The 14,359-nt window shown below is 37.4% G+C and overlaps 2 protein-coding genes across 5 annotated transcripts in view; one reads left to right on the top strand and one right to left on the bottom strand.

Moving 5' to 3' along the window:
• gpd2 (glycerol-3-phosphate dehydrogenase 2 (mitochondrial)) overlaps positions 1-8,182 on the bottom strand; it is a 29,315-nt gene extending 21,133 nt beyond the window's left edge. Inside the window, exons 1-6 of one of the 2 annotated variants that reach the window (XR_013193053.1) lie at positions 8,034-8,167; positions 6,778-6,882; positions 3,393-3,564; positions 2,896-3,020; positions 1,801-1,898; positions 831-994 (exon numbers count right to left, since the gene is read on the bottom strand). Coding sequence is in view for 1 of the 2 variants with exons in the window: in XM_077199346.1 (XP_077055461.1) it covers positions 831-994; positions 1,801-1,898; positions 2,896-3,020; positions 3,393-3,564; positions 6,778-6,876 (658 nt within the window). In the remaining variant the exon portion in view is untranslated. Of the gene's footprint in view, positions 1-830; positions 995-1,800; positions 1,899-2,895; positions 3,021-3,392; positions 3,565-6,777; positions 6,883-8,033 lie in introns of both variants that reach the window. The other variant, XM_077199346.1, reaches the window with a different exon arrangement.
• A 1,369-nt stretch (positions 8,183-9,551) lies between these two features.
• Positions 9,552-14,149, top strand: nr4a2b (nuclear receptor subfamily 4, group A, member 2b). 3 transcript variants are annotated; one of them, XM_077199344.1, is made up of 8 exons: positions 9,552-9,674; positions 9,999-10,089; positions 10,336-11,201; positions 11,847-11,976; positions 12,121-12,284; positions 12,468-12,670; positions 12,766-12,944; positions 13,029-14,149. In XM_077199344.1, the coding sequence occupies exons 3-8, from the start codon at positions 10,338-10,340 to the stop codon at positions 13,262-13,264; spliced, it is 1,776 nt and encodes a 591-aa protein (XP_077055459.1). In that variant the 5' UTR covers positions 9,552-9,674; positions 9,999-10,089; positions 10,336-10,337; the 3' UTR covers positions 13,265-14,149. The 3 variants fall into 3 exon arrangements, with proteins under 3 accessions (XP_077055459.1, XP_077055460.1, XP_077055458.1); XM_077199345.1 differs by having other exon boundaries at positions 9,999-10,099; positions 10,353-11,201; XM_077199343.1 differs by having other exon boundaries at positions 9,999-10,099.
• The last annotated feature ends 210 nt before the right edge of the window (positions 14,150-14,359 follow it).

Genomic DNA, 14,359 nt, shown 5'->3' with positions numbered 1-14,359 from the left:
TGTAGAAACATGGATTTTCTGTAAAGCTGCTTTGAAACAATATGTATTGTGAAAAGGCTATGCAATTAAACACAAATTGAATTTTACTGAATGGGCTTACTTAAAGAAAAGAATCTCTCTCATTCTCCCAATTACATGCTTAGCAAAGGCAATAATCAGAAATGTTTTTATTGTTTTAAAGCGCAAAAAAAATATTTCTCTCCCATTTCTCGCTGTCATAGGCAAGACCCTATTTAGCAAGGGCGTCTGTGCTCTTTTCCAGTGACATCACAAAATTAAATGCAATCAATAAGCCACTGTTACTGATATGCAACTACTGGCAAACAAATGCGAATAATATATATATATATATATATATATATATATATATATATATATATATATATATATATATATATATATCTCAGGGTGTGAATCTATGGGTGGACAGCAATTCAATTCGAAACACAGCTCAATCCGATTTGATTGTTCTTTAAATGTCACATATGTAAATAATTAAAAGAGAAAAGCAATATCAACTAGAAGATTGAAATGTTTATGAAAGCAATGATACGAATAAAACAGCACACTTTTATAGAATTAAAATTAATTATTAAAAATGTAATTAATGTAAATTGAATGAGTTATTAAATGAAATTTAATTATAATTTAAATATATATATATATATATATATATATATATATATCAATTCATTTTTAGTATTTTAAATAGATTTCTGGCTAACAGAGATTAGAAAGAAAAAGAAATTGCGCATAGTTACACCTTAGTTCTAAATATCATATTTTTAGATCACACTCAAGACTGAAATCTTAGATTCGTTCCTGCTCACCATCATAATAGACAATGGCTCCAACGAGTTTGTCTTTCTTCAGCATAGGGAAGAGCTCCAGTGCTTTGCTCTTGCTCAGGACATAACTGCTCTTCAGACAGTGTGATCCGGCAACCACGTCGTACATTTTAATGCCGGCCCAGTAATACGGCAGCTGCCACCACCTGTCCAGTAACAATAACACACGATTACTCTCTGTTTCTGTTGACAAACATGGCTGAGAAAAATGAATTCAGCAAATGCACTGACTGCATTTAAATATACAAACAAGGATTTTGTGAGTACTTCACTGAAAGAAAAAAAAGTAAACCAAGCTAAGCTGGTTTGCTAGTCAAAATGGTTCACCATGCGGCCTGTTTGCTGATCTTAGAGGGGTAACCAGTTAAGGCTGGTTTAAGCTTTTTTTTTTAGCTGGGTTTATTACTAATTAAAATAGATATGGTTGAACGTGGGCAGAATTGGATTTGTCCAAGTACCACTAAGTCATATATAGCACCTTGTGACATTTGTTTCATGTTAAAAAAAAAAAAATCTGACAGGCAAATGATGTAATCTTGAGGTTTCTCATTTCTGTGACCCTTTCACACTTTTCTGGCTGCTTTAAATATCAGAGCAAGACATAAATGCCACGAGTAATTAGTAATGATGATGGTAAGGACAGGAAGATCCTTTAAAAACCCAGAATGACAAGGGGCAGAGACTGAGGAGGCGAGAGGTTCAGCATTGATCCACAGAATTTCCGAACACCAACTGCTACGGGTGACCATATGAAAGGTTCAATGACATTTCTGTGAACTTATCAATGGATTTAAATACAAAAACTGTTTTTTATGCATCTAGGATGTCTCCAGTTTTTCTCTTTAACTTTCTGCCATCTAAGCCCCATATTGTATGTCCCTTCGTTTCTATGTCAATGTAGAGTGTTTTTGTATGTTATTGTCTGACTTTTCTGGTTGACTGGTTTTCCTACTTGTAAACAGGAAGCATTATGGGTAAAGGTGCAGACAGGTGAGGGGCGATGTCCAGCAGATTGGCACGTTCATGAAGAGCCTCTTTTACCATCATGTACTGAGAAGAAGGCAGAAATAAATCTGTTAATCAAAATTTCTGGGCCCAGAGAATTCATGTACACATACTTTCAGGGTATACTTGAGGTGTAAATGTATGTAATTTATGTTGTAGAACAAAACATCAAGATTTCCTCAATTAATGTTGACCACAGATGTTAATTTAGTCATAAATTGAAGAAAACCTTCTCTAAAAACACTTGAAATTTTCAAGTTGTTGAATTATCTTTATTTGGAGATTTCTGACAACAAATGTTGACATATGCAATTAATATAAATATGATCTTATATTTCGCTGTCATTTTACTTCCTATTAAATACTTAATCATATTTTAAATCAGTTATTTTAGCATCATTGAGATACTATTATAGTTTTCATTAACATTTTAAATTAGATTTTTAGTTTTTATTTTAGTTTTAGTTAAAGTTTAGGTAATTTTGTGTTTTTTATTTTACATTTTTACATTTTTTATTAGTTAAATATGTTTGCATAGTTTCTATTCATTTTTATTGCAGTTTTAGTTTTAGTTATTTTAGTACATCAATTTAAACTAAATTAAAATAAGAAAACCTGCCAATGCAACTAGCTGAAATAAAATAAGTTTAAATTTTTGTATAATTTATTTACATTTTAAATATATATATATATTTTTTTATGCTTTTGGTTTTAGCTTTACTTAACTATAATAACCCTGCTTTAAATATGCAGTTTTTAAATTTGGCCAACGACCGGTTTTGACTGCAGTCATGTTGAGTTTAAAATCTGAGTGCTGTTATTTCCAATTATGATTTACACATATTGAAAAAGTTGATGGTCAAGCTAAGTTTTAGTTATTCATCCTCCGGACTGATGCCTCAGATCTGCAGCATCCTACTAAAAGTTTGTGCTTCTCTCTGTCTGTCTGATAGTTGCTCAAAATGTCACAGTGGTGGCGTAAGAAGCCTTGCAATCCTTCTTCTAAATATTAGGGGCAAATGGGGAAAAATGGGGCCTTCACCTGCTCATAATCTAGTTTCATGATGGCTTTCTGCAGATAGCGGACTCCTCCGTGAATGAGCTTGGTGCTTCTGCTGCTGGTGCCCGATGAAAAATCGCTCCGCTCTACCATGGCGGTCTTCAGATCTGGACGAGGGGGCAGAAAGACAGGTAAGGAACAGATTAGACAATCCACTGGCATTTTAAGACCTTATGGTGCCAAATATTTAGACTGCAGCTGCTGTCATTTACATTTGGCTTTCTCCACTCTGTGAAATCACAACATGCTTATTGCACCCAGGCACATTCTGTCTGGCCTCCAAAGCTGAATACAACATCTAATGAGAATAACGCATCTTTGAAAAATCCAATTTAAATCATCACCTTTAAAAGAAAAAACAATGAACTAAATTAACACTAAAAATGTGTATGGATCCATTTATTAATGGACTGAAACTGACCTTCACACTAATAAACAGTTAATATAATGTTGCAAAACTTTGTCAAAAAAGTACATACTTCGTGTGACAGCATCTAAGGCACATCCTGAGCCCGTGGCTCCGCCGCCCACCACCAAGATGTCAAACTCCTCTGTGTTTCGTAGTGATGAAAGCTGTTCTTCTCTTGTTGGGAGAGCATCTTTAAACGGCACCTTTAGCTCACCCTGCGCCTCAACATATGCTAGCCGGGCCTGAACACATCCAGCAGGTACACAACGAAAAAAGAACATTATGATAATGGGCTCAAATGCATTACAATAGGCTTTAGGCTCTTTAAAGATACAATCCAGAATTGATATTCAATAAGCTTTACTACGCAACTGCATGTAAAATCGCAGTCTTTCACAATTGTAGATTGAAACCTTTCAATAAATCATTCATTTTTTTCTAGACTGATCTTTAAAATAATAATAATTAGATGCAAATTAAACAAGTTTAATTAGATTAATTAAACAATACAATTACACAGATGTCTCTAAATGTACCAGTGAAACACTGAACATGCACTTTTCATAATAATCACATCAAGACAACATAAAATATATTTGATGAAACATTATGTTAGTCGCCATGCCAAGAAAAAGGAATTAAGTGGGATGCATTATTGGTAATCTCAAATTATTGTTGAGATCTAGTTCAGTTAGTTCAGTTCACATCTAGGTTTCAGTTCTAGTTTTACTTTTTAAGAGAGTTAAAAACATTCAAATTAGCATTCATGACATGGTCACTCATTATGACAATTTGCACTGTGACCTTTCATATCATAACAGACAACATTATTTGATATTTTATCCTTATGCTTGATATCAGTTTAGGTATTTAAACTCCCAAAATACAACTGCTTTTTTTGATAAATATCCTTATCGATAAAAGAAAATGGCCACACTTTAGTTTGGGGAACACATATTTACTACAACTTTGCCTCAATAAACTCCCAATTTACCGCTTATTTATAGTTAAGGAAGTTCTTGTAATAGTTAAGTTTAGGTATAGGGTAGGATTAAAGGCTGTTTATTAGTAATTATAAAGCACACATTAATGCCTTATTCTGCATGATCATATTCTACATCCCCTAAAGGGATAATTCACCCAAAAATGTAAAATCTGTCATCATTTACTCACCCTAAAGTTGTTCCAAACCTGTATGAATTTCTTTCCTCTGCTGAACACAAAAGATGATATTTTGTAGAATGTCAGTAACCAAACAGTTGATGTGACACATTGGCTTCCATAGTATTTTTTCCCCATACTGTGCAATTCAATGTGGCCCATCAAACTGTTTGGTTACCCATATTCTTCACATTATGTTCTTTTGTGTTCAGCAGAAGAAAAAAAAAAGAATAAAGGTTTGGAATGACTTGAGGGTAAGTAAATGACAGAATTTTCATTTTTTTTAGTGAACTATCCCTTTAGGGGATGTATGATCATGCAGAATAAAGCATTAACGTGTGCTTTAAGTACTAATAAACAGCCAATACGCTAGTAATATGCATGCTAATAAGCAACTAGTTAATAGAGGGAATTGGTCCCCAAACTAGTGTTTTTGTAAAGTCAAACAGAGAAACTGACAGTAGGAAATTGTGAATGAACAGCGCCAATCTATCAGTCACATGAACACCAAAAAAAGTCTCAGACGTAAAATTCAAATGCAGAAAAAACAAGCCCGGGTAAAGCTAGGTGTGGAGAGTTTTAACCATGATGAAACGTTTTATTCATTTTTCTTTAGCATTAGGCCTAAATGATTACATCAATCTGCCCCCAAAAGCCTGTAGGGTCCATTTGACTTGCAAATGACCAAATGAGCGCAGACATTTGCAATTTAGACAGTAATAGCATGTAAAAACAAGATTCAGTAATTAGTGTCTATTTCCAAGGACAGACATATTTAAAACATCCGCACACTATTAAGAGAGGCTGTCCTGCAATCAGGACAAGTGCATGACGGAAACAGAGAATTTCATGCAAATACGCAATCGGCCACCGCAGAGTGATACTTCAGCAAGAGTGTAACAGTGTCCTTGCCATAGAGCAGACAAACACACACACACACACACACACTTAATAAATTAACATCACAATCCCAAAGATTAGCATCTGCCACATGCATGATTGCAAGCAATTTTTGAAAGAAGATAGTTCTTTCTCTTTCGACTTTCGCTTACCCATTTAGGCTGCATTGAGATGGCACGAGGGACAAATAAACATAAATAAATGGAGAAACATCAGAACAAAAGTTTGTGTCAGTGAAACGCTTAACATGGGATGCAGATGAGATGTGAAGAAGGTGATCTGATTGACGGCTAATAAAGTCGGTCCTGTTGGTGACATCTGAGAAAAAAATCTCTGCAAATCATATCAGTAAATTGAAAATTGACAGTTAAGAAAAATATCTAAACTCAAGATCTTCAATAACTGTTTTTTTTTAACCAAATTAATCGTGTAGTTACAATCTCCATGGCAACCATGTCCTTGAAAGTGGATAATTCTCTCGCTCCCTGGAGTTTCATTGGGATTGGAACAGTTGAGATGCAAGATAATGGACAAAATGGGTTTGGGAAGATTTAAATAAATGATGAGAGAGAAAATCAGGACTCCCATTGCTCTTCAAGAGTCAGTCTTTTTTTTTCTTCATTTGTTTCAGAAAGCCTTGTTGATTATCTTAATCTACTTGACCTTCCGTTATTTGGTATAGCGTCTAAACAGACGAGACCCCTGGGGTTCTTACTAGTTTAAATACAGACAGAACATGGTGTGTGACACACTCCCTGATGGCGTGAATGGGGATCAGATTGTTCATGATTACATATTCAAGAGAGATCCTTTAAACAATGTGTGTATCACTGTTCAAGTGTAATCTCCCTTTAGCAAACAAAACCTGATTTTAATACGGTAGGGTTTGGAGTTTGGAGACCTAAGGCAATACCTAAAGGTACAAATGAGATTTGTAAATGTATCTGGATGTGCTAGGTTTAATCTTAATAAGATCTGTCACACACATTCAAGAAATCTTTTCCATGAGGTTGTTGACCACATGAAAACATAAATAAGCCTTCATGAATTATAATTAGGGAATAGTTACAAATAGATATAAATTGATACAAAATACAAGGCCTGAGTTGTATTGTCCTTATGTGAGCTGATTAAGCTGTGTCTTTAAGGTTGTGTAAACACACAGAGAGAGCATTCCTGTGTCAGGACAAGACATGCTGTGGTACAGATGGGTGTGAACAGCTGTGCTCTGTGTATTCTGCACTATAACCTGTAGGAGTCACTGTATGGATATGAAATGTGAAAATCAAATTCTTGGTATTTGTCAAAAGAATTGGCCAATTTAATTTTACATTCAGACAGAATAAGACAGACTCAGAGCAACAACGTTGGTGCCATTTACTGTAAATATATACCTGATTCTTCCTGTATTCAAAGAACTGTGATAGGCTGAAGGCTGTTGCTAAGACTCCACCCCCTATTAGGGTTCCTTTCACTGCCTTCCTGAAAGCCATTGATCCCTGAAAGAGATTTAGAAGATCGATGAATAAATGCTTTTTGAAACATCCAGAAAACATAATATCTTTGTATTTGTCCAATATTGGGTCTACAGTATTTATCTGCCTCCTTTCTGGTTTCTTGAAATTAAACTTAATTAACTAAAGAGAGCAATTCTCAAATATTTAAATTTTAAACATAATGGAAAATATAAGAGAGAGCGCAAATAAACATAAACCTGCAATTCTGGTAATGAGGGGGCATATACATTTTATAAGTCAATCATATTGAGAAACTAAAAAGACAAGAAAAACAAAGCACTGACTTCCCGGTCACATTCACTGACCTTGCCATGATGTAAAACAAAACCCATAACAGTTGCTCAGAATCTCATGGTGTTTGTGTCAAACTCACAACTGTCAACTGTCCAAGTTCAGTTTGAGTAAATGACTGTATGAATCCTAGAACTGACAGGTTCTGGTGAAGGTCAAAGTAAACCTATAATATCTCGAACTGATGCTCTGGGTAGGGATCCAAGTCATATCACTACATGATACTAGAGGAAGTGAATGAGTCATTTTTACTACACTGTTTGAATTCACGCCTGTCCCGCATGGCCTGTTTATGGCCAACCATGAGCAAGGGAGAGAGAGGAGCCACAATGTCTGAGAAGGGTCTTACAAGTTATTATTTCACCAGTTCGTGTATGAGAATCAAATGAATATGACAGTAGGCTTGAGTGTGAACATTAAGACTGATTCTGGCCAAATTCAATAATATGTTCAATCTTGAAAACCCTTCATCAAATAATTTTCATTTTATTAGAAACAACGGAACAGAACGACAGAACACATATCTTAAAGTCGGCAGTGATGAATACAGACTCGTGTAATCTATGCAGTCCATCACATCACATGAACCTCTGACATCGAGTCAAATCATCACCGATCGAATTCATTGCAAATACATAGTAGCCTACGATAATCGATAACATAAAGCAAAGCCTACGGCTATTAATTTTACTTGTGATTAAGCATTGTGTAATGCAAATATTTTAAGAATAGACACACTATAGGCTGGAGCAACAGTGGGTGGCTCGCATCCAAGAACAGACCAACGATCGACGTCAAATAATAATGCAAAAAGTATGGCGAGACCCCTGCTTTTTACTTACTGATTTTGGCGACGGTGATGATGATGATTTCTAAAAAGTAAAATCATGGACAGTGAAGGTATCAACTGTGATGTTACAATGTTTCTGATTCAGGAATCCAGGAAGTACAATGACAGGAAGTATTTGACAGACAGGTGGATGGACAAATCAGTTTAGAGGATTCAAAGCTCTCGTCCAATCAAATTTAGGAAGGCGTTTACAGGCGTCTAATTGTAGACGCACTTGGAATAGAAAGGCGTTTTGTAAGACCACCTTTTATGAAAGTGGGACGTTGGACAAACACACCCAAGACACTGTTTAACTCTCAGTATTCTACTGTTTATCTCCCAGTTAAACAGTAGAATTTAACAACACATTAATTTAGATTGTATTGCACATGCATTGTTATAACATAGGCTATGTGTACAGCTAAATTACTTTATTATGTATGCTATTAATGTTCAACAATAGCTAAACTGAGGCAATGTATTTAGGACTGCGTGCATTTTGGAATGTTTTCATTATTATTTTCAGAGGGTTCTTCGCAAGGCTTTTTGTAATCGTGTCAGTTGCACAGGTGAGATTTTCAGACTAAAAAAAATCAGCGCGACCGCATCAGGCGTCACGGAGTTGGAAGCTGCTGACGTAGCGATGACGCAGCTCTCTTCAGTCCAAACAAAGTTGCCTCTGTTACAGCGGGATTCCCTTCTCACAATGGAAACCCTTCACCGCTCAGAGAGAGCAATAGAATCAGATGAAACACATCCTAAGCTGTTGAAACTTTCCCTAAGTATGATACAGGTAGAAAAACAGATATAGCGTCACTCTTTTGAAATGTTTCGTCCTGCATCCGTAGATTCAAAGAGATAATCCAATTTAATCCGTTTTAATGAGAAATATTTGATTTATGTTATTTATTTTTATCTTTTTGTTTATGAGCAAATAAGACTCGTTTATATGTTTTCCTCGCATCAACTACAACTTGCATTAAATTCATTAGCCTAACTTTTCACAGTAATTTAAATTTTTTAATTGAATTTTTAATTTGTGTTTTTTCTTTTTTTAAGGTGTGCTGAAAGAAGAACATTTCATTTGCCAGCAATCATCGCTGCATGTCTTTATGAATTTGATAAAACTGGAAATTTTTGTTAAATTAGAGCATTTGTTAAGTTAATGCTGACTGGCGCTTCCCCAAAATAGTAGGCTATTATTAGTATTCTACAAAAAAAAAAAAACACTTCATTGCTTTAAAATCAATGAGATATGATCTCGTGTATGTGGTTTCTATATTTGGAAATGATTATGCGCAAGAAATAATGTGTAGGAAATTCATCTCATTTGACCCAGTGGACAGTCCCGCATATGCAAACGCGCAGAGGATTGAATTGCGCGCAGTGCGCAATGAGCTAGCTGGAGAACAGTCCCTCTGTCCAGTGATCAGCGCGCGTCAAGGGTTGACGCGCTTGACGTCACTCCATCTGCACGTGGGCTGTGGCATTCAGAGTTCTCATAAACAAAGGCACATTGCGCTCGGGCTCCAGTCTTCACGAGCAGTCGAAGGAGTAAGGTGCGCAAAGGCATCGGCTCTACATGCAAACGGAACTTCTATCAGCAGGAACAGCTACATGGATACATCATTTGCAACTATTCTAGTGACTTGAGGTATGTAACAGAGAATAGCTCCACCAATAAAACTGTTTAAAATGCTTTTCTGATTTTTTGGCAAGATTGTAGACCAATACATCTACTATAAATAAATGACAGTTTCTTAACTTTAGCCATTATTTTTTATCATATTATTTTTTAATCTTGCCAGCACAGTTAAGGTAGATTTTCATCTAGCTGTATCTAGTTGATGTCATCTGAGTGCCTTGATCTCACAAAAATATCAAGTTACTCTTACTGTCATGCTTAAAGCGTAAGATATATGTAGATTTTTATACTTGGAAGAAGAAAAAAAATGATGATAAAATTTTTCTTTTGCAGAAAAGCAAAAGAACGGAAAGACACGCTCTGACATCAACCTGTGCAAGAGCCCCGACTTCAGAAATTGTTCCACGAGAGATATAAGTTGCAGGTGTGCGGAGGTAAACTGAATTAGGCCAGGGAAAGTTTGCATACTTTCCGTTGGAAAGTCATGTGTTTCAATGAATGTCTACGTCTTACGCATAAGGTTAACAGTGGGAATAAATACCTTTTTTAAATAAATAAATAAAATGTATTTGAATATTATTTCCAAAAGTATTAAACTATAAAACATGTGAACAAATATCATTTACCCTGTCAGAGAAAGCCATTACAATTGAGTTCTCTAACACTGCAGCCATGCCCTGCGTCCAGGCTCAGTATGGGACATCACCTCCAGGAGCCAGCCCTGCATCTCAGAGTTACAGCTACAACCAGACGGGAGAGTACAACTGCGACTTCCTAACACCGGAGTTTGTCAAGTTTAGCATGGACCTGACTAACGCAGAGATAGCTGTCACTTCCTCGCTCCCCAGTTTCAGCACCTTTGTGGACACCTACAGTTCCAGCTACGACGTGAAGCCTCCCTGCCTCTACCAAATGTCCCACTCTGGGGATCAGCTGTCCATCAAGGTGGAGGAGATACCCGCACACAGCTACCATCAACAGCAGCATCACCATCATCATCAGCCGCACCAGGCTGAGGAGAGCATACCCCATACCGGACCTATGTACTATAAACCATCCTCCCCAAACATCTCCCAATCGCCCAGTTTCCCCGCGCCTCCACACCACACGTGGGAAGACAGCGGGTCCCTTCACAGCTTTCATCAGAACTACCTTGCGACTTCACACATGATAGACCAGCAGAGGAAAAACTCGATGTCTCGGTTGTTCTCGTTCAAGCAGTCTCCTGTCGACACGCCGATGTCAAGCTGCCAGATGCGCTTCGATGGGTCTCTGCACGTGTCCATGGGCCCGGACACCCAGGGTGCGCATCGCGCGCTGGACAGTTTTGCTTTAGCGGGACCTCCGAGGAAACAGCACGCTGTGGGTTTACTCCATTCGCTTAACGTTGGACATCCCTTACTGGAAAGCCCGGTGGCCTCACCCCAGGCAAGAGGATCTCCGTCCAGCGAGGGTTTGTGCGCTGTGTGCGGGGACAACGCCGCCTGCCAGCACTACGGGGTGCGCACATGCGAGGGGTGCAAAGGATTCTTCAAGGTACAAGTTTATCACTAATTACCACAAGTCTTTTAACCAATTAGAGACATAATGGGTTTATTTATTTATTTATTTATTTTGCGCAAGGGTAAATTATTGTATAGTTCATGGATACATTTGCAGGGTCTGAACCTATCCTTTTGGTTTCCAGCCCAACTAGAGATTTGAGAGGTATGGTTTAGAACTGGGTCTACAGTATTTATCTCAGTTGTATTGATTTGACCCAATATGCACCTAGGGACACCTCCGTTCATCTCCGCCACCATTACTTTCGTCTAGAATTAAATTGGTTTGCACTGAGAGTCGAATCGCGCCTAACCGAGCGTAACGGAACTCCCAGCGGTGACATTAAGACAGCTCTTTATGTCACCACCGTGATAGAATAATCTCGCTAATCCGACAAGAGGGGTCGCGGAGAGAGTGTCAGGGGACCCCAAATTATGGCTGCCCACGGATCTGTATTTACCGAATGTCTGCTTTGTCCGGCCCTTGAATGTATTACACAGCTTTGGGTTGGAGTGCAGGGTTTGAGTGTCCTATTCTATTGTAACTTCACACTGTGATTGCAGTTCAAGTTGTTGCCATGCGAATTGAGTAGATTTACATGCAATTAATACGCCGAATACATGTGGTGTTCCTTTCTAGCGCACGGTGCAGAAAAACGCCAAATACGTCTGTCTGGCAAACAAAAACTGTCCTGTGGATAAAAGGCGGCGAAATCGATGCCAGTATTGCCGTTTTCAAAAGTGCCTGGTCGTAGGGATGGTAAAGGAAGGTAATGTCAATCACTTTTTCTGTCGTACATCTCAATTTGTAGGTGCAACGCATGATTTCATTCAAGCTGAGCCTGTTATTATCACAGAGATGTTTCATATTGTGGTGCAGTGTTTATAACCAATATATATATTTTATTTTACAGTTGTGAGAACAGCCAGTTTAAAAGGTCGAAGAGGTCGCCTCCCCTCCAAACCTAAAAGTCCGCAGGACATCCCTGTCTCTATAACACCCGTCAATCTCCTGAACGCCCTAGTGAGAGCGCATATAGACTCCAACCCCTCTATGGCCCGGCTGGACTACTCTAAAGTGAGAACAATGTTAAGCTTTAATGCATGCAATTCTTTCAAATTCAATTAACAATTTCAGAAGTGACAATAATACAGTGATTAAATGTGAGATAGATTAATCTGCATAAAATTGTAATAGTTGCCTTTGCTAATAAACTGTTTTTAAATGTATTTATTTCACATTTATTGTATTAAATCCTAGTTTCAGACGAGTCCAGAGTATCACAGCAGAGGAGATGAATCTCTGCACATTCAGCAGTTCTACGATCTACTCACTGCTTCAATGAGCATCATTCGCGGATGGGCCGAAAAAATTCCCGGGTTTACTGACCTTCCCAAATGCGACCAGGAACTGCTTTTCGAGTCAGCCTTCCTTGAACTTTTTGTGCTGCGGTTGGCTTACAGGTAAGCATACACTGTAAATGTTTTTTAACATAGCTCGCTATTTGATTATGAATACTTTTCGAAAGACAAATAATCTGTTTAACATTTTTTTAAAGATCTAACCTGGCAGAGGACAAACTTGTTTTTTGCAATGGGGTGGTTTTACACAAGTTGCAGTGTGTGCGAGGCTTTGGAGAGTGGATCGACTCTATTGTTGAGTTTTCTTCTAATCTTCAGAGCATGAGCATAGATGTCTCTGCCTTCTCCTGCATAGCCGCTCTCACCATAGTAACAGGTAAGACATGTCTGACCTTTTCCAAGTGATCCACAGAATATACAGCATGCTTCAGACCTCTGACGGGTTTTTTTATCCTCATAGAGAGGCATGGACTAAAAGAGCCCAAGAAAACAGAAGACCTTCAAAACAAGCTAATAAACTGTCTGAAGGAGCAGGTGTCCTGCAGTGGTGAATTGTCGAAACTGTTGGAGAAGCTGCCGGAGGTGCGCGCGCTGTGCACGCAGGGACTGCAGCGCATCTTTTATTTGAAACTGGAGGATTTGGTTCCCACGCCTGCGATCATTGACAAACTTTTTCACGATACTCTGCCGTTCTGAACATTCGACTGAACCGCGACAGGTTCATACAACTTTGATGATTCCTCGATGTGTCGGACTTGAAGAAATTAAACTGGCGGATGGTATTTTTAGTGTTCGGAGCACGGCTGCCTGGGACAGTCCTGTTCAAGATAACCGCGGAGGAAATAAATGATTCATATATTCAAAACATTGAGGATAAAATATTGTTGCAAGAAAAGGACTATTCTTATGCTTGTTTAAAATGTGTTCAGTTATATACTGAAAAAAATGCGGCGTGGTGGAAATGTATTTGTATTGTTACGCGTCATATTGTTTATGTTACCTGCAAAAGCATTTATAACTTTACACGTGTCATGCAAAATGTAGCCCTAATGATTTAAGAGATCAAATCATTTCGACAAGGTACTTTTTAACCACTAGCTAAGTCATTCTGCATTATAGTATAGAGATTGTACTGAGTGCACAAGAGGATTTTTAAAACTCTATCTGCAACATTTCAGACTTCAGAATGGATACAGACATATATAGCACGTTTTTGTGTTTATAATTTTGAGTAGTGAATTGTATTGTTATTAAGACATGAATCGCTTTTTTACAGTTCAGAAAGTATGCATGGAATTCGTTGAGCTATTAAATTTCTCCAGCACTTTGTATTAATTTCATATTGAAATAATGTTCATGAGGTTTACGTGCAACTGGTTTCAAATTCTTAACACTATGCTTATATATTTCAGATCATTGTTTTCTATGATGTTATGGATTTTGCACTGCACTCTATGTTAAGCTTCTCTCATCTAGTGTATTGCTGAATAAAACCTAACTATTATATATTTTCTCTCGTTTTCTCAATACGATTACTTTCGATGTAGGCTATATGTTCTATTAAATTTTCGAATTTGCTTATGAAAGTTTTTGAAAGATTTTTTATTCTAGATAATTATTTCAGCCTTACACCATTTCATTAATTGCTAAAACGAAAAACACACACATATTTTCGGAGGCGATATTTGTATATGCAGCCTCGAATGATTTTAGAATGGAATTGCATCCTAATGTTTCAAAGACAAAGGGAAAAAAGCATCAAATAAAATAACGTTCATGACCTTAACTGTC

Source organism: Siphateles boraxobius, unplaced genomic scaffold (genome assembly GCF_051911475.1).
Source record: "Siphateles boraxobius isolate OS27281-9 unplaced genomic scaffold, OSU_SipBor_1 41, whole genome shotgun sequence".
Taxonomy (NCBI): Eukaryota; Metazoa; Chordata; class Actinopteri; order Cypriniformes; family Leuciscidae; genus Siphateles; species Siphateles boraxobius.
Note: the sequence above shows the minus strand (reverse complement) of the source record. Positions and strands in the feature narration are given on the sequence as shown.